Genomic DNA, 24,873 nt, shown 5'->3' on the forward strand with positions numbered 1-24,873 from the left:
TTGCTGCCGATGTAACTGAAAACACCGTCCCTCCCGCTCCTCTGCATTAAGCATTTTCATCGGCCCACAACGGTTTTGTGCTTCAAACGAACAGCACCTTCGAGCATTTTTCCATTTCAACGACGAATTATGTTCTGTTTCATAAAGTTTTCAATTTTATGGCACCTCAACGCCGATTTTACAACGACGTGGAATTTTTTATAAAACTCAATAAAACCGAATCGACTTTTCAATCGAATTTCAAATAATGAGATTTACGATCGATTGATCAGGTTCGAAAGAAACCGCTTCGTCGCAACAGCGAAAAAAGAAAAAAGGAACGCCGAGCTCTTATCATTGGACGAAACATTGTACAATTACGATTATTGACTTTCAGGAACGCGATCCCTCGTTGCTCCAATTTCGGGTAATCTAATCGGCGAATTAACGACGCCCATTAAGGAGTGTAATTACAAGTAAGATGATCGCAGTACTTTCCTTTCATCCCGGAAGCTTCACGCGCGACTAATGCACAACGATCTTTCGCCAATTGCGATTTTCATTGAGTGACTCGCAGTGTCCCATTCATCGTCGACATATTCAGTAGGACTGACGACGCGTGAGCACGACTTTGTCGTGCCACTCTTCGCAATTATTCAGTTCCGAGGAAAACTGTGCTGGAACAGGGGAGCCAAGGAGGGAAAATAGAGAAGCAAAGATAAGCGAGAACGAAATTTTCTTGTGATCGTAAATCGGAGCGGAAGGTGTTCGGGGTAGCAAAGATCGAATGGACGAATTGCTGGCGCGAGTTTTCTTTCCGTGGGATAAAAAAAATGTTGTCAAGACGGACGAATTGATTTTTGTGAATTCGATAAACCCGATCAGCAAAATCACTTTTTCGGTGAAATTAAGGGACAGTATTCGCAGGTGAAAAAACAGGTTTTGGTTGTTTTCACTTATTTGTTGAACTCGACGACGCGCTCGTCGGAAAAATACAATGTACTTGAAGTCGTAATTTAACCGACTCTTTGCACGAGATATTCCGTGGAGAAAATCAAATCGTCTTCAGAATATCCGACGTCTAGGAAGAATGAATACTTTGGAGCCGGATCAGTCAAGTCCACGTAGTCCGGATCCGTGGGATTTGTCGTTTTGAAGGTTCCCTTGAAGCAAAAATTCAGAATTTCACACATTTAAGAATTCGCCTTTGTAAATCTGCGGGACGAGTCAATTAGTTGTATATGTCAAATGATTTTGAAAGGGTGATTCGAAACCTTCGTAAATTACCTCCTTGACAGGACAAGAACCGTCGGGAATCCATGTTTTTCGTAATATTTCTCCCGCCAGATGAGTCGACGAGCCGTCTATGAGTTTCACACAAATGTCGCTCCAGTCCAGGTCTTCCTCTTCATCCTTGTATCGCACTATACCACCGAACTGCAATTTTTTCCTTCAGTAATTCTCTCACTCGATCGGGCATTTTGTTCATCCGAAATATTCGATTATTTAAATCGATTGATGAAAATTTTGTAATATCTTACGTAGAGCTCGCCTTGATCGAAACTTTTGTGCCAAGTCACCGGTTGGCCCTCCGTAACCGGTGTTTTAGCTGACACAATATCCTCTTTATATATTTTCGTCGTCTTTTGTTTGGCAACGTACCTTATCATCATAGAATTCACCTGTGCAATTATTATTTCGGTTCATTTCTCTCCGTGGGTGAGGCACTATTTTACTGGATAACCAAACATTTTTGGTTCTCTAGTTTCACGCAATTATGAAGTTTTTGCTGTGCAAACGTCATTTTTACCAGCACGATTATGTGCCTTTTTCAAGGTGACAGATGGGAGCATTGAATGTCGATAATTTTTGAGCACACATATGGAAAACGTTCTAAAAGTCACACAATTTGCGAGTCGGCTTTCAAAATAATGTGAATCGAGAACTAAAGTTTTTTCAGGTTCTTCATCTCTGATTGGTTTTCAAAAAATGAGTTTCTCGAGGCTCGACGAAACTCGACACTTTATAAAGTCTGAGCCGCTATTGGCATAGATTTCAATGTGATTAAAGAAAAAAAAACGAAGAAAAAATTGCTCAACTGTTTTTTCATTCTTGCCTCTTTTCAGCGACGCAAGCGCAGTACCGAGCTAACGAATTTACCACGATAAAATAGCAAAAAAAAATGAAGATAATTAACCATGGATTTAGTTGAATTTACCTCGTCGATGACCCCACACATAACAACAAAAAAAAATATCGAAAGAAAACGCATTCTGCTTATAGTTATTTTGGAGTGTTAATAAAATTCTGAAAATTAGTATCTTCAGAATTTATTAAGGCGCTTAAAAAACCACTGAAATTTGGAACGATCGGTCTCTTTATATACAACTGTGCTTTGTGCGCCTTATGGCAAAGTCAAAAGATGAACGTATAATTGTCATCATTTGGAAAAACGATCCTACAATTACTATTATCGAAATGCATCAACTTAAATGCCAATTTAGTTGCAGGATATTTTGAAAATATAATTGGAGACTTAGAAGCGACCATTAACCGTATTATAATAGATAATTGCAGTCAGTATGCGAGCTTTTACTTCATCTCGCATGAATTAACCATTGCGCGAAAAGAAACCGAACATGGAACCAGCAAGTTAAACATTTTGGAGGCCAAAGGAGCTGGAAAAGTTGACAGACGGGAACGTACCGAGGGAACACCAAGAAAACGTGATGCATGGGAGTATTTAATGTTATATTTTTTGTGAGTCAGAATCCAAGACTGAATTCTCCGATGGAGATCGATATGGGATCAGTCGATTCTAAAAGTAGAACAGCATTTTCAGTACCATCAAAAGACATTTTCTTGTCCCAACCGTGAGCAATGCTGTGCTTTGGAAGCGACGTCGGCGGGGAAAAACTAAAATTCTAACGAGTTCGTAAGTTCGTTAATGCGACGAGTTCGCCATATCGCTAGGAGGAACAACTGTTATTGTTTTATTGAATACACATTTTATCCATTTTTCATGGTGTTACGAAAAAAAGGAAAAGCATTGTGATTTTTCTCACTCTCTGGTGTGTATCCTTAAAAAATAAGAGTACCGTGAAGTTATCGTAAACGTGATAAAATTGTATGAATATCACATATGTTGGAAATATACATATTTTCAATGATAATAACTATTTCACTGCTTATCTTGAGCTGATAATTCAATTTATTGGTCGAAAAAAAAAAAATCGATTTTCAAAAAAAAAAATTTCTTTACCTTCAATTTTGAGTATTTGAAGCATGTTTTCAGCCGAATAATGAAATTTTGCAGATTTCCAATGGAGAAAAAAATGTTCTAAATTTTCGGGGGAGTGTTCCGCTTTGCTCTACTCTCCCATATGTCATTCGTAGTTTATTAACCCACAACTAGCACGTCATACGTCGTTGTAAAAACCAATTTATCTCTAGAATATCCAACTTGTAGATTGAAGATATACCGTTTGGACTCTTGCGATACGGTCACGTTCCTGAGTCGAAACGGGTTTTTCGCTCTGAAAGATCCCTTAAAGCAAAAAAAAATCATACATTCGAGTGTTTGTCTTTCAAAATGTGCGAGACGAGCGCACTCATAGTCAATCACTCGTATATGTCAAATATTTTGAAACAGCGATTCGAGAAAAATCTTGAAAAAATACCTTGCTGACAGGACAAGAACCAGAGGGAAGCCATGATTCCCGTAATAATTGTCCCGCCAGATCGAACAACGAACCGTCCTCGAGTTCCTCACAAATATCAACACCCTCGTTCCAATCCAATTGCACAGTTTTGAAAATATTATTTTCAGTGTATTTCGCTTCGCCACCGAACTGTGAAGTATTTTTGCCAGTAATAAATTCCTCTTATTTTATCGAATATCATTTTCATCCGAAATATTCGATAATTCATTATTTAGATGGATTAATGAATATATTGTGAAGTGTCTTACGAAGAGGACGTCTGTAGCAAAACTTTTGTGCCAAGTCACTTTGTTGCCGTTCGAAAGCGGTGTCTTAGCTGACAGAAGATCCTGTCCCGGGTAGATTATCGTCATTCTTTGGCTGGCAAAAAATTTGTTCTCTCACCAGTCACCTAAGGAATCATTATTTCTGTTTATATTGCTCTCCGTGGCGAGGCTGATCGTTCATTTGTTATCATCTCGGCTGCATTATCACTCAGGAATTGATTATTTTAGCGATCAGTTAAACGAAAATGGTTTATCAACTAAAAATGTTGGTTCTACCATTTGAAACTGAACACGGTTTTCCTCGATAAGCCATTTTCATATTCATGAGTGAGGCAGTATTTTATTGGATCACCGAGGATTTTTGGTTCTCCAGAGTTTCATGCAATTGCGACGTTTTTGCGATCTTGGAGTCTGAACATGATTATCACCATCGCCATTATGTTATCTTCTTAAAAATAATATTATTATTAGAGAAAATGACGATGATGATTTCAGTAGTGAAAGTCGAAGGTATTTCAATGAAAACAACAACAAGAAAAGGTTCATCTGCATTCTCATTCTTGGCTGCTTTTATCTACGAACGTAATAATTCAACGAACAAGCAAATGGATGGATGAATCGACGTTAAAATGATCAAATGATCTGCTGGTTCGATATCGAGCAAATATTTTTCAGTGCAAAAGAAACAAAGAAAATGAAGAGAATTATTCACAGATTTGGATAAACGTAACAAAAATTTACCTTGTCGATGACCCCACACATAACGACAAAGAAAATAATCGAAAGTAAAGGCATCTTGCCGATTTTTATTTTTGAGTGTCAACGAAACTCCGAAAATACTAAAGACGCCGAAAAAACACCACTGAAATTCGTAATATGATCGCGGCCTCTTTATATACAACTGGGCCTAGTGAAGGATAAAGTCAAAAATGAAATTATAGTTATCGCCATACATGGAAAAACGATCGTACAATTACGATTATCGGAATACATAAGTCAACATCAACTTACATGCCAACTTTAGTTTGATGATATAATCGTTGAATTAGAGGCGACCATCAGTCGTATCACGAAAGATAATTACAGTCGATTGGAGCTTTTCCTTCATCTCATGAATTGAGCCACTGCGCGAAAAGAGACCGAACATGAAACCAGCAAGATAAACATTTTGGAGGCTGGAAAAGTTGGCAGATGGGAACGTGCCGAGGGAACACCAAGAAAACGTGGCCCAAGGGAGTATTTACTGTTCCATATTTCGTGACAAAAATAGGTCGAATTTTGACTGATCCATGACATACCTCCTTTTTCGATCCAATGCCAATTTTTTGCTAGCCGCAATTTATTTTAATTTTAGATTGGATGACGATATACGAAAATGCATCGCCATCCTCTTTCGGTCGAAAGGTCACTTTATGAAGGACAATTTCGTCGGGAATAGCATGCACGAGGCAATTCGAAGAGGAAACGAACCTATTGAAATATCGTGTCAAGGAACTGGCTCCCTTCAGGAACTTCGATAATCGTATCACTCTCCCCACTATTTTCATTCGACACTTCGACGACTAACGACGACGCGTAACCATGACGTCGTCATTTCATCCTTTGCCATTTTTCAGTTCCGAGGAAAACTCCGCTGGAATTCATACAGTGGAACCAACGATGGGAAATACAGAAGCAAAGATAAACGAATTCTAAACATTTTTGTGACTAAATCAGCGGACGAGTAATAGGGTGTTACACTTTTTTTGAAACCTCTTTTTAATTGATCCTGAGATCGTAATGAACCAGGGGAATTTGAATTTTTATTTTCTAAGACCCGAAAAGTATCTTAAAAACTATTTTTTATTTATGATTTTGAATTTTCAGGCGAAGACGCTTACCCACCATGGTTTTTCGGTTTGTGACGTCACTCCGTTTAGTAAACAATACGACTGTGAAAGACCAAGTCACAAGATTTGTGAAAAAAATGAGTTATGTGTATCATTGATAACTTATGGCTGAATACAATAATATACAAGTGTAAAAACACCACAAAAATTGTGGGTTCATCGCCACTATCTACGTAATGATCATTGGTATAGATTTGTACTTTTTCCTCTCTCAAAACTGTCTTCCATGATGCGATTTTAATAAAATAAATGATAAATGATGAAGAATTTTTTGTTTTTTTTTAATAAAAAAATAATAAAAGTCCATAAACGTGATAATAACTTGTAAAATTTCCAAATAACCCAGAGCGCATGGTAGGCTTCATTTTTATCAGTTCTCATACATGAAATATCAACGCGTGGAATAAGAAAGAATGAGAAATCAGCGAAGTAAAAGTTTCGAAGGCTGGAGCAGCGGCTGAAAAAGTTGAGAGATGGGAACGTGTCGCTGGAACCCCGAGAAAACGTGATGAAAGGGATCCTTTAATGTTATAATTTTTGTGTCCCTGCAACTCGCTCGATGCCCCCGCAAGGTATCGTAATTTTGAAAAATTTTGATATGTGTTATGACGAGTCGCTGCCAGATAGTTTTTATTGGAGCGATAGCGTTTCCAATAATTTTCGAAAGTTTTAAAAATTTGTTTCTTTAATAGTTAATGAATTAAAGTACTTTAGAGAATACTGTGAGTTGACATATTTTTTTATTTATTTTTTTTCTTTCTATTGTGACCTCTTCGAACTCTGTAGCTCAACGCATTGAAGAGATATTAATTATTTATATTTTAATTGCATCAAAAAATCGAAACCGATTTTCGCACACATTTTTGATGCTTTGTTCACTATCGGGGCGACGTCACGTTGGAATTCAATATGGCGGATGGCGTTTTAGACATTGAAAAAGCAGATGAGAAGAGACGATTTTTTAAATTGAAATAAATATTAACGTTTCTCGTCTATTTTTTACCAAATCTATCATAAACGTGCATTTTTATTTTGTTTTCTTACATGGTGTAAAATACCTTATTCTAAGCAAATTCAAACAAAAACTGGATTTTTACGATTCCATCGAAAATTATCTGTACCGAATCGAATTTTAGAAACAAAAATTTTTTCAATAATTTTCATGAATTCCTCCAACACGATTCTTCATCATTCTCACAAAATCGGTTTTCCACGACTGCAGGACGTTTGTACTCATAGATGAAAAAGCACTTTTCAGTTTGCACTTATTTATTGACGATGCCGGAATATCGAAGAAATATAATATGCTTCATTCGTAGTTTATTAACCCGTAACTAGCACATCATACGTCGTTATGAAAACCAATTGATCTCTAGAATGTCCAACTTGTAGATTGAAGACATACCGTTCGGAGTCTTGCGATACGTCCACGTTCCTAAGTCTGACAGGGTTTTTCGCTCTGAAAGAGCCCTTAAAGCAAAAAAAAATCATACATTCGAGTGTTTGTCTTTCAAAATGTACGAGACGAGCGCACTCATAGTCAATCATTCGTATGTCAAATATTTTGAAACAGTGATTCGAGAAAAATCTTGAAAAAATACCTTGTTGACAGGACAAGAACCACGGGGAAGCCATGATTTCCGTAATATTTGTCCCGCCAGATCGAACAACGAACCGTCCTCGAGTTCCTCGCAAATGTCAACACCCTCGTTCCAATCCAATGGCACAGTTTTGACCTTATCGTTTTCATTGTATTTCACTTCGCCACCAAACTGTAAAGTATTTTTGCCATTGATCAATTCTTCTCATTTGAACTTATTTGAACTTATTCATTTGAACTCATTTGAACTCTCATTTGAACTCATTTGAACTTATTCCGGATGAAAAATATATTTTTCATCCGGAATATTCGATAATTCATTATTTAGATGGATTAATGAATATTGTGTAGTGTCTTACGAAGAGGACGTCTGTAGCGAAACTTTTGTGCCAAATTATTTTGTCGCCGTCCGAAATCGGCGTCTTAGCTGACAGAAGATCCTGTTTCGGGTAGATTATCGTCTTTCTTTGGCTGGCAATAACGTTTTTCCCTGCACCATTCACCTGTGGAATCATTATTTCTGTTTATATTGCTCTCCGTAGCGAGGCTGATCGTTCATTTATTATCATTTCGGCTGCATTATCACTTAGGAATTGATTTATTTTAGTGATATGTTAAACGAAAATCGTTTGTCAACCAAAAATGTTGGTTGAACACGGCTTTCCTCGATAAGCCATTTTCATATTTATGAGTGAGGCACCATTTTATTGGATCACCGAGGATTTTCGGTTCTCCACTTTCACGCGATTGTATGACGTTTTGCGATCTTGGAGTCTGAACATGATTTTCACAAACGCGATTATGTTATCTTCTTAAATAAAATAGTATTATTATGAGAAAAAATGATGTCTCGTCAAAATCTTCTTACAATAAGAATGAAAAATTTGAAGGAGAAATTGATTTTGGAAAGTGATACGTAAACTGTCGAATTGACCCGATGGGAGTATTGAGCGGCAATCATTTTTGAACACACATTTTATTGGCATAGATTTTCTCATCGATCAACGCACGTTCCAATAGCGAAAGTCGAAAGTATTTCAATGAAAACAAAACCAAAAAAAGGTTCATTCGCTTTCTCATTCTTGCCTGCTTTTATCGACGAACGTAATAATTCAACGAACAAGCAAATGCATGGACGAATCTACGTTCAAATGATCAAATGATCTGCTGGTTCCATATCGAGCAGATATTTTTCAGTGTAAAGAAGCAAACAAAATGAAGGGAATTATTCATGGATTTGGTTAAACGTAACAAAAATTTACCTTGTCAATGACCACGCACATAACGACAAAAAAAATGATCGAAAGTAAACGCATCTTGCCGATTGTTATTTTTGAGTGTCAACGAAACTCCGAAAATACCAAAGATCCTGAAAACACCACTGAAATTTGTAATACGATCGCGGCCTCTTTATATACAACTGGGCCTTGTGCAGGATGAAGTCAAAAACGAAATTATAGCTATCACCGTACATGGAAAAGCGATCGTACAATTATGATTATCGACATACATAAATCAACATGAACGCACATGCAAACTTTGTTGGGGAATAATTTGATGATATGATCGTCGAATTAGAGGCCACCATCAGCCGTATCACAAAAGATAATTACAGTCGATAGGAGTTTTTTCTTCATCTCATAAATTTAGCCACTGCTCGAAAAGAGACCGAACATGGAACCAGCATGTTAAACATTTTGGAGGCTGGAAAAGTTGGCAGATGGGAACGTACCGAGAGAACACCAAGAAAACGTGGTCCAAGGGAGTATTTACTGTTTCATATTTCGTGACAAAAACAGGTCGCAGTTTGACCGAGCTGTGGCATACCTCCTTTTTCGATCCAATGCCAATTTTTTGCTAGCCGCAATTGATTTTAATTTTAGATTGGATGACGATATACGAAAATGCATCGCCATCCTCTTTCGGTCGAAAGGTCACTTTATGAAGGACAATTTTGTCGGGAATGGCATGCACGAGGCAATTCGAAGAGGAAACGAACCTATTGAAATATCGTGTCAAGGAACTGGCTCCCTCCAGGAACTTCGATAATCGTATCACTCTCCCCACTATTGTCATTCGACACTTCGACGACTAACGACGACGCGTAACCATGACGTCGTCATTTCATCCTTTGCCATTTTTCAGTTCCGAGGAAAACTCCGCTGTGGAACACGATGGGAAATACAGAAGCAAAGATAAACGAATTCGAAACATTTTTGTGACTAAATCAGCGGACGAGTAATAGGGTGTTACACTTTTTTTGAAACCTCTTTTTAATTGATCCTGAGATCGTAATGAACCAGGGGAATCTGAATTTTTATTTTCTAAGACCCGAAAAGTATCTTAAAAACTATTTTTTATTTATGATTTTGAATTTTCCAGGCGAAAACGTTTACCGCCATGCTTTTTTGGTTTGTGACGTCACTCCGTTTAGTAAACAATACGACTGTGAAAGACCAAGTCACAAGATTTGTGAAAAAAATGAGTTATGTGTATCATTGATAACTTATGGCTGAATACAATAATATACAAGTGTAACAACACCACAAAAATTGTGGGTTCATCGCCACTATCGACGTAATGATCATTGGTATAGATTTGTACTTTCTGTTTTCTCAAAACCGTCTTCCATGATGCGATTTTAATCAAATAAATGATATAAATGATAAAGAATTATTATTTTTTTAATAAAAAGAGCACATGGTAGGCTTCATATTCACCAGTTCTCATACATGAAATATCAACGCGTGGAAAAAGGAAGAATGAGAAATCAGCGAAGTAAAAGTTTCAAAGGCTGGAGCAGCGGCTGAAAAAGTTGAGAGATGGGAACGTGTCGCTGGAACCCCGAGAAAACGTGATGAAAGGGATCCTTTGATGTTATAATTTTTGTGTCCCTGCAAATCGCTTCATGTCCCACCGCAAGATATCGTAATTTTGAAAAATTTCACAATCTAGAGTCGGCACAGCGACTCTGAGACAAGTACATTTATGTGTATGACGAGCCGCTGCCATAGAGAGTCTTTACCGGAGCGATAGCGTTTCCAATTGTTTTCGAAAATTTTCAAAATTTGCCTCTTTAATAATTGATGAATTAAAGTAGTTCAGAGAATACTGTAAGTCGACGTATTTTTAAAAATTTATATTTTTCTTTTGATCGCGATCTCTTCGAACTCTGTAACTCAACGCATTGAGGAGACATTAATTATTTAATTTTTAATTGCATCAAATAATGGGACGGATTTTCGCACACATTTTTGATGCTTTGTTCACTATCGGGGCGACGTCACGTTGGAATCCAATATGGCGGATGGCGTTTTAGACATTTGAAAAACAGATGAGAAAAGACGATTTTTTAAATTGAAATAAATATTGACGTTTCTCGTTTACTTTTTACCGAATCTATTATAAACATGCATTTTTATATTGTTTTCTTACATGGTCTAAAATACCTTATTCTAAGCAAATTCAAACAAAAACTGGATTTTTAAGATTCCATCGAAAGTTTTTTTTATCGTATTGAATTTTCGAATAAGAAAAATTTCCCCAAGATGGACGAATTTATTTTGAACACGATGCTTCATCATTCCAACAAAATCGGTTTACCAGGACTGTAGGACGTTAGTACTCATGGATGGAAAAGCACTTTTCAGTTGTCGCTGATTTATTGACGTTGCCGGAATATCGGAGAAATACAAATATACTTCAAGTCGTAGTTTATTGACCCGCAAGCTGCACGTAGTATTCCGTTTCAAAAACCAATTGATCTCTAGAAAATCCAACTTGTAGTTTGAAGACATACCGGTGGGACTTTTGCGATACGGACACGTCTGTAGGTCCGAACGGATTTTTCGCTTTGAAAGAGCCCTTTTAAAACAAAAAAAATCATACATTCGAGTTTTCGTCTTTCAAAGATTCGGGAAAAATCTTGAAAAAATACCTTGTTGACAGGACAAGAACCAAGGGGAAGCCATGATTTCCGTAATAATTGTCCCGCCAGATCGAACAACGAACCGTCATCGACTTCCTCACAAATGTCAATACCCTCGTTCCAATCCAATTTCACAGTTTTGACAATATTTCCTTCATTGTATTGCGCTTCGCCACCAAACTATAAAGTATTTTTGCCAGTGATCAATTCTTCTCATCTGATCGAATATCTTTTTCATCCGGAATATTCGATAATTCATTATTTAAATCGATTAATGAATCTTGTGTAGTGTCTTACGAAGAGGACGTCTGTAGCGAAACTTTTGTGCCAAATTATATTGTCGCCGTCCGTAATCGGTGTCTTAGCTGACAGAAGATTCTGTCCAGGGAAGATTTTCGTTTTCACTTGCTTGGCAAAAACTTTGATCTCTGCCCCAGTCACCTGTGGAATCATTATTTCTGTTTATTGCTCTCCGTGGCGAGACTGATCGTTCATCTAGAGTCGCGGCAGCGACTCTGAGACAAGTACATTTATAAGATATGACGAGTTGCTGCCAGAGACTCTTTACCGGAGCGATAGCGTTTCCAATTGTTTTCGAAAATTTTCAAAATTTGTTTCTTCAATAATTAATTAACTATATCATTTCGGAGAATATTATACGTTAACATATTTTTTTTATTATCATCTCGGCTGCATTATTACTTAGCAATTGATTATTTTAGTGATGAGTTAAACGAAAATCGTTTGTCAACTAAAAATGTTGGTTCGCTCGTTTGAATCTGAACACGACTTTCCTCCATAAGCCATTTTCATACTCACGAGTGAGGCACCATTTTATTAGATCACCAAGAATTTTCGGTTCTCTAGTTTCTCGCGATTGTGACGTTTGCGTGATCTTGGAGTCTGAACATAATTTTTACCAACGCGATTGTGTTATCTTCTTAAAAATAGTATTATTATGAGAAAAAATTATTTCTCGTCACAGTCTTCTTACAATGAGAATGAAAAATTTGAAGGAGGAATTGATTTTGGAAAGTGATACGTAAACTGTCGAATTGACCGATGGGAGTATTGAGCGGCAATCATTTTTGGACACACATTTTATTGGCATAGATTTTCTCATCGATCAACGCACGTTCCAATAGCGAAAGTCGAAAGTATTTCAATGAAAACAAAAACAAAAAAAGGTTCATCCGCTTTCTCATTCTTGCCTGCTTTTATCGACGAACGTAATGATTCAACGAACAAGCAAATGCATGGACGAATCTACGTTCAAATGATCAAATGATCTGCTGGTTCCATATCGAGCAGATATTTTTCAGTGTAAAGAAGCAAACAAAATGAAGGGAATTATTCATGGATTTGGTTAAACGTAACAAAAATTTACCTTGTCAATGATCACGCACATAACGACAAAAAAAATGATCGAAAGTAAACGCATCTTGCCGATTGTTATTTTTGAGTGTCAACGAAACTCCGAAAATACTAAAGACCCTGAAAACACCACTGAAATTCGGAATACGATCGCGGCCTCTTTATATACAACTGGGCCTTGTGCAGGACAAAGTCAAAAACGAAATTATAGCTATCACCGTACATGGAAAAACGATCGTACAATTATGATTATCGGCATACATAACGGTAGTACATGTCAACTTTGTTGGAGAATAGTTTGATGATATAATCGTCGAATTACGGGCAACCATCAGCCGTTTTATAAGAGATAATTACAGTCGATAGGAGTTTTTTCTTCATCTCAAAATTTCGGTGGTTGAAAGGGCTGGAAAAGTTGACAAATGGGAACGTGCTGAGGGAACACCAAGAAAACGTGTAAGGGAAAATTTACTGTCCCAATTTTCTCGTGACAGAAATGAGTTGTTACAAGCTGTCGAACTACTGAACGGTGGCTTATCTCCTCGATCAATCCCCTACCGGTTTTTTGCTAGCCGCGCAATTGACTTTAATTTTCGAACGGATATGACGTCTCACGAAAATGCGTTACCTTTTAGTCGAAAGGTCACTTCATGAAGGAAAATTTCATCGGGAATGACGTATTCGAAGGCGAAATTTCTCGTTGCTCCTTGTTCCTATCATTTCTGCGTAATCGACCGGAAAAATTATTAACATATTCTTACCAAAGCATCAAGTAAAATATGCTCTGCAGCGTATCGAATGAAAGTTTTTATTTAAAAATGAATAATTTCATTTGGGTGACATGGATTACAAAATGAAACGAAAAATATTTTGGTTTCCTATTTCCTAAATTAGAGTCGAAGCCAACTCCAATTTTTCCTCATTTCTGAACGCTTGACGAATGAACAAACCTTGATAATCGTATGGCTCTCCCGATCGCAGTCTCTCGAGTGACGTCATGAACGTGGACCACAGTCCTCATCATTTTCAATGCTTCGGAAGCCAACGACGCGCACAGCCTCGACTTTGTCAAGTGTTCTTCGCATTTTCGATTTCCAAGGCAAACGATTTTTTAAGTCGCGAATAACGAATGCACGGACAGAAAAACTTGCAACGAATTTCTCACACACATTTTATTGTCATGGTAATTTATTTTTTCAGATGACATTGTAAAACTTGATTTTTAACGATTCAACGTTTTCAACATCGAATTGAACTTTTTTTTTAAATCATGGAAAATTACCAACACGATATTTCACCGCTTCAAACCCTGTCAATACCTAGGCTCAACTCTTCTCACTTGATACGTAGTTTTGAATATTGAGTTGCCACTCCACTCGTTCACGAAGAGAGTGAACTCGAACGTCTCAGACTGATTCAACCTCGGTGGTACACGGAGTATCATTTGGGCCGGAGGATTTTCCATCTCGTACGTGCCCTTAAGACCGTGCCTTAAAGGAAAAAAAAAAAAATATAAATTTCAAAGTTTTTCTTTCACAGTGTAAAATTCCACAATCTAAATATATTTATAATTACATAAAATTTCACATTTTTCACAATCATTTTTCAAAAAATCGTGATAAAAAATTTTATGAGAGGGATTTCGAAGCGAACGATTCCGTCTCAATTTCACTTCACTGATCAACTTGTGCAATTGCTTTTCATTTTGAAATGGCGATTCGAGATAAACGTTCATAAATAACCTTCTCCATAGGACAACCATCGAAAGTCCACGAGCGTATGAGCATTTGGTAGGCCACATCGAAAAATTGATCGCATCCGTATGCTTACAGAAGTCAAATTGGTCCCTTTTGATACTGTCGATTTATTTCGATCTCATTATTGTATGTGTATTCGATCTCGCCCTGGAATTGTAATTTGTTTCGGTAATCAATGATCTTATTTCACCGGATACTCATTTTTTATCATCCGAAATATTAATGGTTTTATCATTCAGATTATGATTAAGGTATTCCTTTCGCATGAGACGTCGTGGTGAGGAAAAGCTTTTGCTTCTGCCATTTTTCCAATTTCCATCGTTAATGTCTCTATTAAGTAACGCTTTATTTTTATCGTCGCTACGGATTCCTTACATTTTTTCTATCTGTGAGACAGAGTTTGTGTCAAGAATTTAAAATGATTTAGTACGTGAATTTTGAAGTTTCAATTCTTCATTAAATGCTCGATAATCTGGCCTGAAATTCGCCAATCTATTGGCATGCACTTGTACTTTACTGTTATTTAAAATCAGTTATTTTTAGAATATTCGAGTTCGTAAAAGGAATACCTTATTGCGAGCTTATAGAAACGTCTTACTTCGAGCATGCCTCGTGCCAAGTATACGGCTCCAACTCCCCAATCGCGGTGTATTTATTGACAAAAGGTTCTGATTTGGCGAGACTTCGGTATCGACTTGTAGCCACTCAACCCATATTAATTCACGATTCGCAGGAGGGAGCTGTCGAATCATTAATTCCGTTCATTGCTCTTCGTCGCGAGGTTAATCATTTTTCCTCGTGAATGAGGCTCCATTTTTTCGATTACCAAAGTTTTTTGATTCTCCAGTTTCACGCAGTTAGGGCGTTTGCATCGTCGAAGTTTCAACATACCAAATTTAAGCGATTCATTTCATTTTGTGAATAACATTATCTCCATCTTTTTTCTCACGATTGTGTCTGAGCACACATTCCCAAAAAAACGTGCTAAAAACTACGGGGCAAGTGTTTGCAAGTTGAAATAATGTGAATCAAAATCTGAGGTTTTTAGCTTCTTGCTCTCCGGACAGTTTTCAGTTTTCAAAAACTCACTTTTTCGCTGCTCGTAGTGAATCATTTCAGAATCTAATGAAGCTATGAAGTTGCTATCGGCATTGATTTTAAGGTCGTCGACCGACTCTCACGTTGTAAGAAATATTTACCCAGGCGGTGACTCCACACGTAAAGACGAATAAAATTATACAAAGAAAACGCATCCTGCTAATGAATATTTTTCAGTGTGAATGCAACTTCGAAAATACCAAAGGCGCTGAGTACACTGTTGAAATTCGGAATAGGATAGCGCTCTTTTTATATACAACTGTCATCGTTTGCATAATAAACTATCGTACTAAAATAATTGGCCACGTTTAGAAACGTGCTTAATCATTTTATTGAGGAGATGAGAGAACTATAGGGTATCGATTTTCAAAATGTTTTCAAGCACGATTTTTCGGTTTCTTACATTCGCAATGTTTTTGGGGTGGTGTATTTAAATTGTTCTCACATTTTATTTGAATTTTTTTTTTACACTTTACAAAATAATGAAAGATTTGTAATTTTCTTAAATAAAATGTTTTTTCCTGATTTGTAAAATTTTATCTGAATTGTTGTGTTGAAATTATCTTCAGTTGAGCTCATAGCCGTTTTTTGTAGAATTTTTTTGGAACTCTATGTGATGTACCATCGAGAAATAAGGAACCATCAATGCACTTATCCCAACCTTATTTTTCCTGGAAACTATTAATGATACGTGTTAACGATATACTGCGTCTTCAATATTCTATTGCCGTCCCAATCGTTCAAGTAAATAGTGAAGGTCCAGTTTTTATCGTTATAGATCCTCAGCGGTACTTCCAGGCCACTGTCATGGTACGATTCTTTCACAGGGTAGGTGCCCTTGAAGGAAAAAAAAACATCAATTTCAGAATTCTTCTCCCACAACTTACGGGGGGACGAGCGCGATCATAAATTCATCGAGCAGCACAATTTTCAATCGACAGCATACACCATTCACGTTCGCCCATAAAAAATGTAAGTCTACACAAGAACGATGGTAGAACGACACTAATCGTAATATGATATTCACTAGTTGAGGTAAAAAGTGAAGTTTAATATTTTTATATTAAAAAAAAGAACATGACAAAAAGTTTTATAAACAGGATTTTGAAGCGGATGATTCCGTCTTAAATTCACTTGACTGATCAACTGATGCGATTAATTTGCCACTTGGCGTGCATCTTGGAAAAATCCTCTTGATCCTGAATAATCGGGTACACCGGAAGTTCGCTCAATATCGCCAACTTCAAATAGGTATTTGGAAAAAAATTGTGATTTTTTTAGCAGTAGAATATTTTCGAAATAATCGATGTTTTTGATCATTTGTACGTGGCGAATAATTTTTAAATGTTGATTCGAGATGAACGTTAATAAATTACCGCCTCGATAGGACAATATTCGTCGGGTATCCATGAGGTGGTGAGCAGATTACGACCCAGTTCGAAAAATTGATAACTCGTATACATGCAAATGTCAAATTGGTTCTGTTTATACTGTCGGTCGATTTGGTACTCTTCATCTTCGGCATACCAGTATCTGATCTCGCCCTGAAACTGTAATTTTTTCTAGTAATAAATTATCATATTTAATTGGATATATTTTTCATAAAAAATATTAAAAATTTGATGATTATCAGATTGTTTAATGAGCATTTTGGAATGTCTTACATCTATCATGCCAGGAGTGATAGTTTTGAGCCACTCATACGAGTCATAGTTCGAAAGCGGTGTTTTAGCTCTCAGATAATCCTGATTTTCAGAGATTTCCGTATCGACTTGTACGATGCTAGCGCTAACCAACCCGTAATTAGGCTGATACGCCGAGTTTCTTTCATCCGTCCAGTAGGCAAACTGAGGGCTCCCCCAGACCAGTACCTGACGAATCATTCATTCCGTTTATTGCTAATCATTTTTCATCACAAATGAAAATGCATTTTACTGGATTACCAAAGTTTTTTGGTTCCCCAATTTCATGCAATTAGGCCGTTTGATATTCACCGAAACGACTATTTTATTTTTTTTATGGATAATATTATCCCCATTTGTGTTGATCACAAGATTTTTTTTCACACAATTATGTCTGAGCACGCATTCCCAAAAAAGTTGTCAAACCTACCGGGAAAGGGTTTGTGCAAGTTGACTTTCAAAATAATGTGAATCGAGATATCTGACGTTTATTTAGGTTCTTCTTTTGTAGTCAGTTTCAAAAAAAATGAGCTATTGGTGTTGATTTTGAGATCGTTGATCGACTCTCGTTCCGCATGGTCAAACTCGAATTTTATTTTCATGCAAAAAACTGCTCAACTATTTTTCTATTCTTGGCTACTTTCAGTTACGACAGTAGAATCAACGTATCGACAAGCAGATGGATGAACACAGAGACATTAGGCTAGGTAAATGAAAAATTTCTCTACCGGACTAATATTTTTCACTATAAAATAACAAACAAAATGGAGATAATTATACATGGATTTAATTAAATGTAACAAAGATTTACCGTGGGGCTGACTCCGCACATAACGACAAAAAATATTGTCGGGGATAAACCCATCCTGCTGATAGTTTTTTTGAGTGTTAATGTAAGTTCAGAAAAACTAAAGGCGTTGAGAACACCACTGAAATTTGGAATACGATGGGTCTTTTTATGTACAGCTGTGCCATATACCTCATACGAAAACGTAAAAAGATAAACTTAAAGTTATCATCATTTGCATAAATTATCGTACGTATTCAATTATCAACACTTAGGAACGTCCATAACGAGAAGCATTTAAACGTCCATAACTGTTTTATTGGTTATAAAATATAGTTGGTGACTAAAAGGCGACCGATAACAGTATTTCAAAAGCTAATTACGGTCGATGCGAGCTTTTTTTGTATCGTTTCATTTTCCCCAGCCCTCGTACAGGGACATCGTAGCATAGAAAAGAGCGGAATGGTAACTAGTGAAGTATAAACGTTTTGAAGGCTGAAGCAGGAGGTGAAAAAGGTGGCGGATGGAACATGCCGATAGAACCCCAAGAATAAAGCGTGATGTTACAATTTTTGTGTCCCTGCAACTCGCACTCGACGCTCAACCGCGAGGTATCGTAAGTTTGAAAAAATTCATAATCATCCTTTTCCCGACAAAAAATCATCACGAGGAAAGAAATTTCATGGGAAATAGCAGACACGACGTAATTCGAAAGCAAACGGTCTCAAATTATATTGTTGAGCCCAATTGCGGAGAGCACTCACGAAATTACGTTTAATAAATAGCAAGCATTGCTTCTATATCATTCCCCTAATGGGTGGTAAAAATTTCTATCGATTTTCCAAGTGCGTCAATGAATCATGTAATTGTAAAGTTAAACTCTGTTTTCAAAATGTTCCATTGTCGAGTCGGTCGGAATAGCGCAACGACTTTTGAAAATTTAGTGCGTGATGCGAAGGATTAAGATGCCAAAATCGTGAAATGCTGCAGTGTAGTTTTTGCTTGGGTCGTCAGCACCACTTCGAGACAACGGGGCAACGGTAAATAGGGTAGACCAGGGCAAAACGGGGTGAAATTGACGAAATTATTTTATTTTCCCATTCTTCTAATTTCGTACATTTTTCAAGAGAGGGAAATAAAAAGAAATATTTTTTCAATTTTCAAAAAAAGCTTCAAAAGAAAAGAAAAAGAAGAAATTTAGAAAAAATCAAAATTGGAAAAACTGAGATATTTGGTGCATTTTTTTTATTTCATATGTTTAAATCCGCAGCTCAAACTAGGTCACGACAGCGAACGTTGTCAAGAAAACAATCTCGGATTTTGAATGCCCAATCTGCACTTCTATAGATAGCATACAAAGACCGAGGGGCTCTCTCTCTCTCTCTCTCGTAGGTCCACTTCTGTTGACCCTGTGAGATTTGATATCGTATAGGTAGTACCCTGGAATAAAAAAAAAAGAAAAACTTTCAAACGCTCATTTTAGAAAGCCAACGTGATCGGCGAGGGAGCCTGCAGCCTCCTGAGCATTCTGCAAGTGCAGTAATTTGTTCGATTGATCCATCAAATAACTTGAATCTGTACAAATTGTGTAGAGAGAAGCAGTGGCTCAGTGGTAACGGGCCCGGCTCTCACCCAGCGAGCCCGGGTTCGATTCCCGCCGCCGACACCAATGGATTTTTCTAAGTGTCCCAAGCGTACTCTCTGTGGTTCGGAACCCACGTAAAAAAGTAGGTCCACAGTGTGTGTAGTGGAGAAAAAACAAAAACAGTGGGTACAAAAAGAAATAGTGGAAATAAATAAAAAAAATATGGAGGAAGCGCACCATGTTAAAAACCCGACAAGGGTATGCATGAAAAACTCTACTACTGTACAAAAATTGTGTTTAAATGTTCTCAGCAATAGTACGGACTCGGGTGCGTTCGGGGAGTCACTATTACCGCTAAAATCTGTTCACGGAGCCCGACGGTAGTGCCATCAAACGCATTCGTGACGTCATCAATTGTGGTGCGTGACGTCATAACGAAGCACTGTCAAAACGCTATTCCTTCCGAGGTAGTGTGATGGTGGCGTCAGTGTTCGCAGCCTCCGTGAACGTGAACTTAGAACACTATCGCTACGAATTGCACCCCGCGTGATTATTACCCCGCCTTCACCATTTATGATTATAAAAGGACAAAAACGATCGCAAAATGGATAATTCGGTTGAACAAATTACTCCGATTCATATTTTTCCACCGCTGTTTTTACACGAACACTCTAACCTATAACTTCAAACCAGCAAAAGTTCCGATCAAATATGATCGAAAATGGGGAACGAATGCGAACGCAAATACCGTTCATGGAGTATGCAATCACTTCGATGAACAGCATTGGTAGCGTTTGGACTTTTAGTGCTGATAGTGACTCCTCGAACGCACCCTAGTTCTCGTACCGAATAGAATTTGTTCGCTGAGAGAAATGAGAATCTAAAATTGTCGCCATACATGCTGCGTGTCACTGAACGAAAATTTTCTTAAATTTATTTCTTTGTTAAAATATATAAGATGAGAGAACTAGGGTATCGATTTTCAAAATGTTTTCAAGCACGATTTTTCGGTTTCTTACATTCGCAATGTTTTTGGGTGGTGTATTTAAATTGTTCCCACATTTTATTTGAATTTTTTTTTTACACTTTACAAAATAATGAAAGATTTGTAGATTTTCTTAAATACAATGTTTTTTCCCGATTTGTAAAATTTTATCTGAATTGTTGTGTTGAAATTATCTTCAGTTGAGCTCATAACTGTTTTTTGCAGAATTTTTTTGACACTCTATGTGATATACCATCGGGAGATGAGGAACCAACAATGTACTTATCCCAACCTTATTTTACCTGGAAACTAGTCATACATGCGAACTTTATACTCCGTCTTCAATATTCTATTGCCGTCCCAATCGTTCAAGTAAAGAGTGAAGTTCCAGTATTCAGTTTTAACGATTCTCAGCGGTACGTGCAGGTCGTTGATTTGGTACGATTCTTTCACAGGGTAGGTGCCCTTGAAGGAAAAAAAATCAATTTCAGTCTTCTCTCACAACTTACGGGGGGACGAGCCCGATCATAAATTCTTCGAACAGCACAATTTTCAACAGACACCATACTCCATTCACATTCGCCCATAAAAAATGTAATTCTACACAAGAACGATGGTAGAATGACACTAAACGTAATATGATATTCACTAATTGAGGTAAAAAGTGAAGTTTAATATTTTTATATTAAAAAAAAGAACATGATAAAATGTTTTATAAACAGGATTTTGAAGCGGACGATTCCGTCTTAAATTCACTTGACTGATCAACTAATGCGATTAATCTGCCACTTGGCGTGCATCTCAGAAAAATCCTCTTGATCCCGAATAATCGGGTACACCGGAAGTTCGCTCAATATCGCTAACTTCAAATAGGTATTTGGAAAAAAAATTGTGATTTTTTTAGCAGTAGAACATTTTCAAAATAATGGATGTTTTCGATCATTTTTACGTGGCGAATAATTTTAAAATGTTGATTCGAGATGAACGTTAATAAATTACCTGCGCGATAGGACAAAATTCACGGGGTACCCATGAGGTGGTGAGCAGCCTACGACCCAGTTCGAAAAATTGATAACTCGTACGCTTGCAAAGGTCAAATTGGTTCTGTTTATACTGTCGGTCGATTTGGTACTCTTTATCTTCGATATACCAGTATCTGATCTCGCCCTGAAACTGTCATGTTTTCTAGTAATAAATTATCATATTTGATAGGATTTATTTTTCATAAAAAATATTAAAAATTTGATGATTATCAGATTAATTAATGAGCATTTTGGAATGTCTTACATCTATCATGCCTTCAGTGATATTCTTGAGCCACTCATACGTGTTATCGTTCGAAAGCGGTGTTTTAGCTCTCAGATAATCCTGATTTTCGGAGATTTCCGTACCGACTTGTTTGACGTCGGCGCCGACCAACCCGTAATTAACCTGATACTCGACCCAGGCCAGTACCTGACGAATCATTCATTCCGTTCATTGCTCATCGTCGCGAGGCTAATCATTTTTCATCACAAATGAGAATGCATTTTACGGGATTACCAAAGCTTTTTGGTTTCCCAATTTCATGCAATTAGGCCGTTTGATATTCACCGAAACGACTATTTTATTTTTTTTATGGATAATATTATCCCCATTTGTGTTGCTCACAAGATTTTTTTTCACACAATTATGTCTGAGCACGCATTCCCAAAAAAGTTGTCAAACCTACCGGGGAAGGGTTTGTGCAAGTTGACTTTCAAAATAATGTGAATCGAGATATCTGACGTTTTTTAGGTTCTTCTTTTGTAGTCATTTTTAAAAAAAATGAGCTATTGTCGTTGATTTTGATATCGTTGATCGACTCTCGTTCCGCATGGTCAAAATCGAATTTTATTTTCATGCAAAAAAAACTGCTCAACTATTTTTCCATTCTTGGCTACTTTCAGTGACGACAGTAGAATCAACGTATCGACGAGCAGATGGATGAACCCAGAGACGTTTGACTAGTTAAATTAAAAATTTCTCTACCGTACTAATATTTTTCACTATAAAATAACAAACAAAATGGAGATATAATTATACATGGATTTCATTAAATGTAACAAAGATTTACCGTGGGGCTGACTACGCACATAACGACAAAAAATATTATCGGGGAAAAACCCATCCTGCTGATAGCTTTTTTTGAGTGTTAATGTAAGTTCAGAAAAACTAAAGGCGTTGAGAACACCACTGAAATTTGAAATACGATGGGTCTTTTTATGTACAGCTGTGCCATGTACCTCATACGAAAACGTAAAAAGATAAACGTGTAATCATCATTTGCATAAATTATCGTACGCATTCAATTATCGACACTTAGTCCATAACGATAAGCATTTAAGTGTCCATAACTGTTTTATTGGTAATAAAATATAGTGGTGACTAAAAGGCGACCGATAACAGTATTTCAAAAGCTAATTATGGTCGATGCGAGCTTTTTTTGTATCGTTTCATTTTCACCAGCCCTCGTACAGGGATATCGTAGAATAGAAAAGAGCGGAGTGGTAACTGGTGAAGTATAAACGTTTTGAAGGCTGAAGCAGGAGGTGAAAAAGGTGGCGGAGGGAACATGCCGATAGAACCCCAAGAAAGCGTGATGTTACAATTTTTGTGTCCCTGCAACTCGCGCTCGATGCCCAACCGCGAAGTATCGTAAGTTTGAAAAAATTCATAATCATCCTTTTCCCGACAAAAAATCATCACGAGGAAAGAAATTTCATTTGAAATAGCAGACACGACGTAATTCGAAGGCAAACGGTCTCAATTATTATTGAGCCCAATTGCGGAGAGCACTCACGAAATTACGTCAAATAAATTGCAAGCATTGCTTCTGTCATTCCCCTAATGGATGGTAAAAGTTTCCACAAATCGTGAAATGCTGCAGTGTCGTTTGGGCCTGGATCGTTGTGAGCACGTTCGGGCACCAAAAACATCGAATAAATTGAATTTTCATATTTTCACGATGAAATTTCGTCAGAGGAAGCTGACATTTTCCATAAAAATCATCATGCAGTTATAGGGTTTTTAAGTTATTGGAAAAACCTTATGAAATACGGTATATTTGAATATCTTGGAGTTTCTCCATAATTACCAAACACTTAAAAAACGAGCTAGCTCCTCACCGAGCAATTGGATCCCGCACTGTTCGCATATACCTACTAGCCAGAGACGCTCCAGTGTCTCGACGCCAAGTATTTATCTATACACGAACGATATTCGAGGTCCAACTGCCCGGTGACGATTTGATTCCTGCCGAGACTTTCGCAACTTTGGCAAAGCCTTACGCCACTTTTTTTCGACACGTACTCATTCTTTGTTTATTAAACTTCTCTTCTTCAACCAGGCCTCTATTTAGCCCTACATCTCAGTAAAAAAACAACGAGTTAAGAAACAAAAAACAAAAAGCAACGCTTCGATCTTACTATTTTGCCAAATACGTTTTGTTTTAATGAAGAAGAACCATCTGCGAAAGGCACTCATCGAGACTGAAAACATTCATCGTTACAAGAACTTTGAAATATTAGCATATAAAATGAAAAATACAGGAGCCAGAACACGAGTATTTGTAGAGAAATGGAAGCTTTAGTATTCTTTTTTATTTCTATTTTGACCATGACAGGGCTGACCCATCTCGTCATCTTGTATATTCGATCACGTACACGCAGGATGCCCACACTATACCAAAATTTTACGATCGTTAATTTTTCCCTCGTATTTGTACTTCTTTCTACCGAATTTTTAAGGTCGTTACTACCATGGGCTCTCATTGGTAGTAGCGACTGAAAATTCTTAGCGATTGAAAAATTTCCGTCGTTGATAATTTGCGTCAATGATTGCTTGCTGGTCGTTCTCGGGTCGTTTCGCTTTTTTACCGACGCTGCTGCCTGTACGCTTGGACCAGGGTTCTCGATAAAAGGACTCGCGAAGGTGTGGTAGCGTAGTGGATAGCGCTACAGCGAATTGAGGAACACGATCGGTAGTCCGTTGCTCCGGATTCCGATGATCAGCGAATTAAGCGTGAATGATACAAAAGTCGAAATAATTAGAAATTGATCAAATTTGGTGATAATGTTCTTCAACATCAAGTGCGAAAACACAAATTTTTTCAAAATTTTCTTCTACTTAGTTATCGAGTAATTACGGATTAAAGCAGATTTCTTATGCCCGGAATGTATACCTATATATATGGAAACGCTA

General features: G+C 37.2%; 5 protein-coding genes across 6 annotated transcripts; all 5 read right to left on the reverse strand.

Annotated features, from left to right (window-relative positions):
- Window positions 1-933: 933 nt before the first annotated feature.
- Window positions 934-2,328, reverse strand: LOC122416862 (uncharacterized). The gene is made up of 4 exons (XM_043429946.1): window positions 2,198-2,328; window positions 1,521-1,661; window positions 1,267-1,416; window positions 934-1,142 (listed from the first exon to the last, which is right to left on the reverse strand). The coding sequence occupies exons 1-4, from the start codon at window positions 2,249-2,251 to the stop codon at window positions 996-998; spliced, it is 492 nt and encodes a 163-aa protein (XP_043285881.1). The 5' UTR covers window positions 2,252-2,328; the 3' UTR covers window positions 934-995.
- Window positions 2,329-2,949: 621 nt separating this feature from the next.
- LOC122416863 (uncharacterized) lies at window positions 2,950-4,814 on the reverse strand. The gene is made up of 4 exons (XM_043429948.1): window positions 4,709-4,814; window positions 3,950-4,092; window positions 3,660-3,830; window positions 2,950-3,526 (listed from the first exon to the last, which is right to left on the reverse strand). The coding sequence occupies exons 2-4, from the start codon at window positions 4,052-4,054 to the stop codon at window positions 3,380-3,382; spliced, it is 423 nt and encodes a 140-aa protein (XP_043285883.1). The 5' UTR covers window positions 4,055-4,092; window positions 4,709-4,814; the 3' UTR covers window positions 2,950-3,379.
- A 2,033-nt stretch (window positions 4,815-6,847) lies between these two features.
- Window positions 6,848-8,852, reverse strand: LOC122416861 (uncharacterized). The gene is made up of 4 exons (XM_043429945.1): window positions 8,719-8,852; window positions 7,816-7,959; window positions 7,458-7,628; window positions 6,848-7,326 (listed from the first exon to the last, which is right to left on the reverse strand). The coding sequence occupies exons 1-4, from the start codon at window positions 8,770-8,772 to the stop codon at window positions 7,180-7,182; spliced, it is 516 nt and encodes a 171-aa protein (XP_043285880.1). The 5' UTR covers window positions 8,773-8,852; the 3' UTR covers window positions 6,848-7,179.
- A 2,247-nt stretch (window positions 8,853-11,099) lies between these two features.
- Window positions 11,100-12,925, reverse strand: LOC122417334 (uncharacterized). The gene is made up of 4 exons (XM_043430769.1): window positions 12,772-12,925; window positions 11,682-11,825; window positions 11,394-11,564; window positions 11,100-11,320 (listed from the first exon to the last, which is right to left on the reverse strand). The coding sequence occupies exons 1-4, from the start codon at window positions 12,823-12,825 to the stop codon at window positions 11,171-11,173; spliced, it is 519 nt and encodes a 172-aa protein (XP_043286704.1). The 5' UTR covers window positions 12,826-12,925; the 3' UTR covers window positions 11,100-11,170.
- Window positions 12,926-13,928: 1,003 nt separating this feature from the next.
- LOC122417608 (uncharacterized) lies at window positions 13,929-23,612 on the reverse strand. Of its 2 annotated transcripts, XM_043431256.1 has the most exons (6): window positions 22,748-23,612; window positions 21,940-22,107; window positions 16,990-17,163; window positions 15,114-16,450; window positions 14,501-14,662; window positions 13,929-14,248 (listed from the first exon to the last, which is right to left on the reverse strand). In XM_043431256.1, the coding sequence occupies exons 1-4, from the start codon at window positions 22,799-22,801 to the stop codon at window positions 16,295-16,297; spliced, it is 552 nt and encodes a 183-aa protein (XP_043287191.1). In that variant the 5' UTR covers window positions 22,802-23,612; the 3' UTR covers window positions 13,929-14,248; window positions 14,501-14,662; window positions 15,114-16,294. The 2 variants fall into 2 exon arrangements, with proteins under 2 accessions (XP_043287191.1, XP_043287190.1); XM_043431255.1 differs by lacking the exons at window positions 13,929-14,248; window positions 14,501-14,662; window positions 15,114-16,450; window positions 16,990-17,163 and adding exons at window positions 19,529-21,117; window positions 21,652-21,825 and having other exon boundaries at window positions 22,748-23,606.
- Window positions 23,613-24,873: the final 1,261 nt, after the last annotated feature.

The sequence above is a fragment of the Venturia canescens genome, chromosome 10, assembly GCF_019457755.1.
Source record: "Venturia canescens isolate UGA chromosome 10, ASM1945775v1, whole genome shotgun sequence".
NCBI lineage: Eukaryota > Metazoa > Arthropoda > Insecta > Hymenoptera > Ichneumonidae > Venturia > Venturia canescens.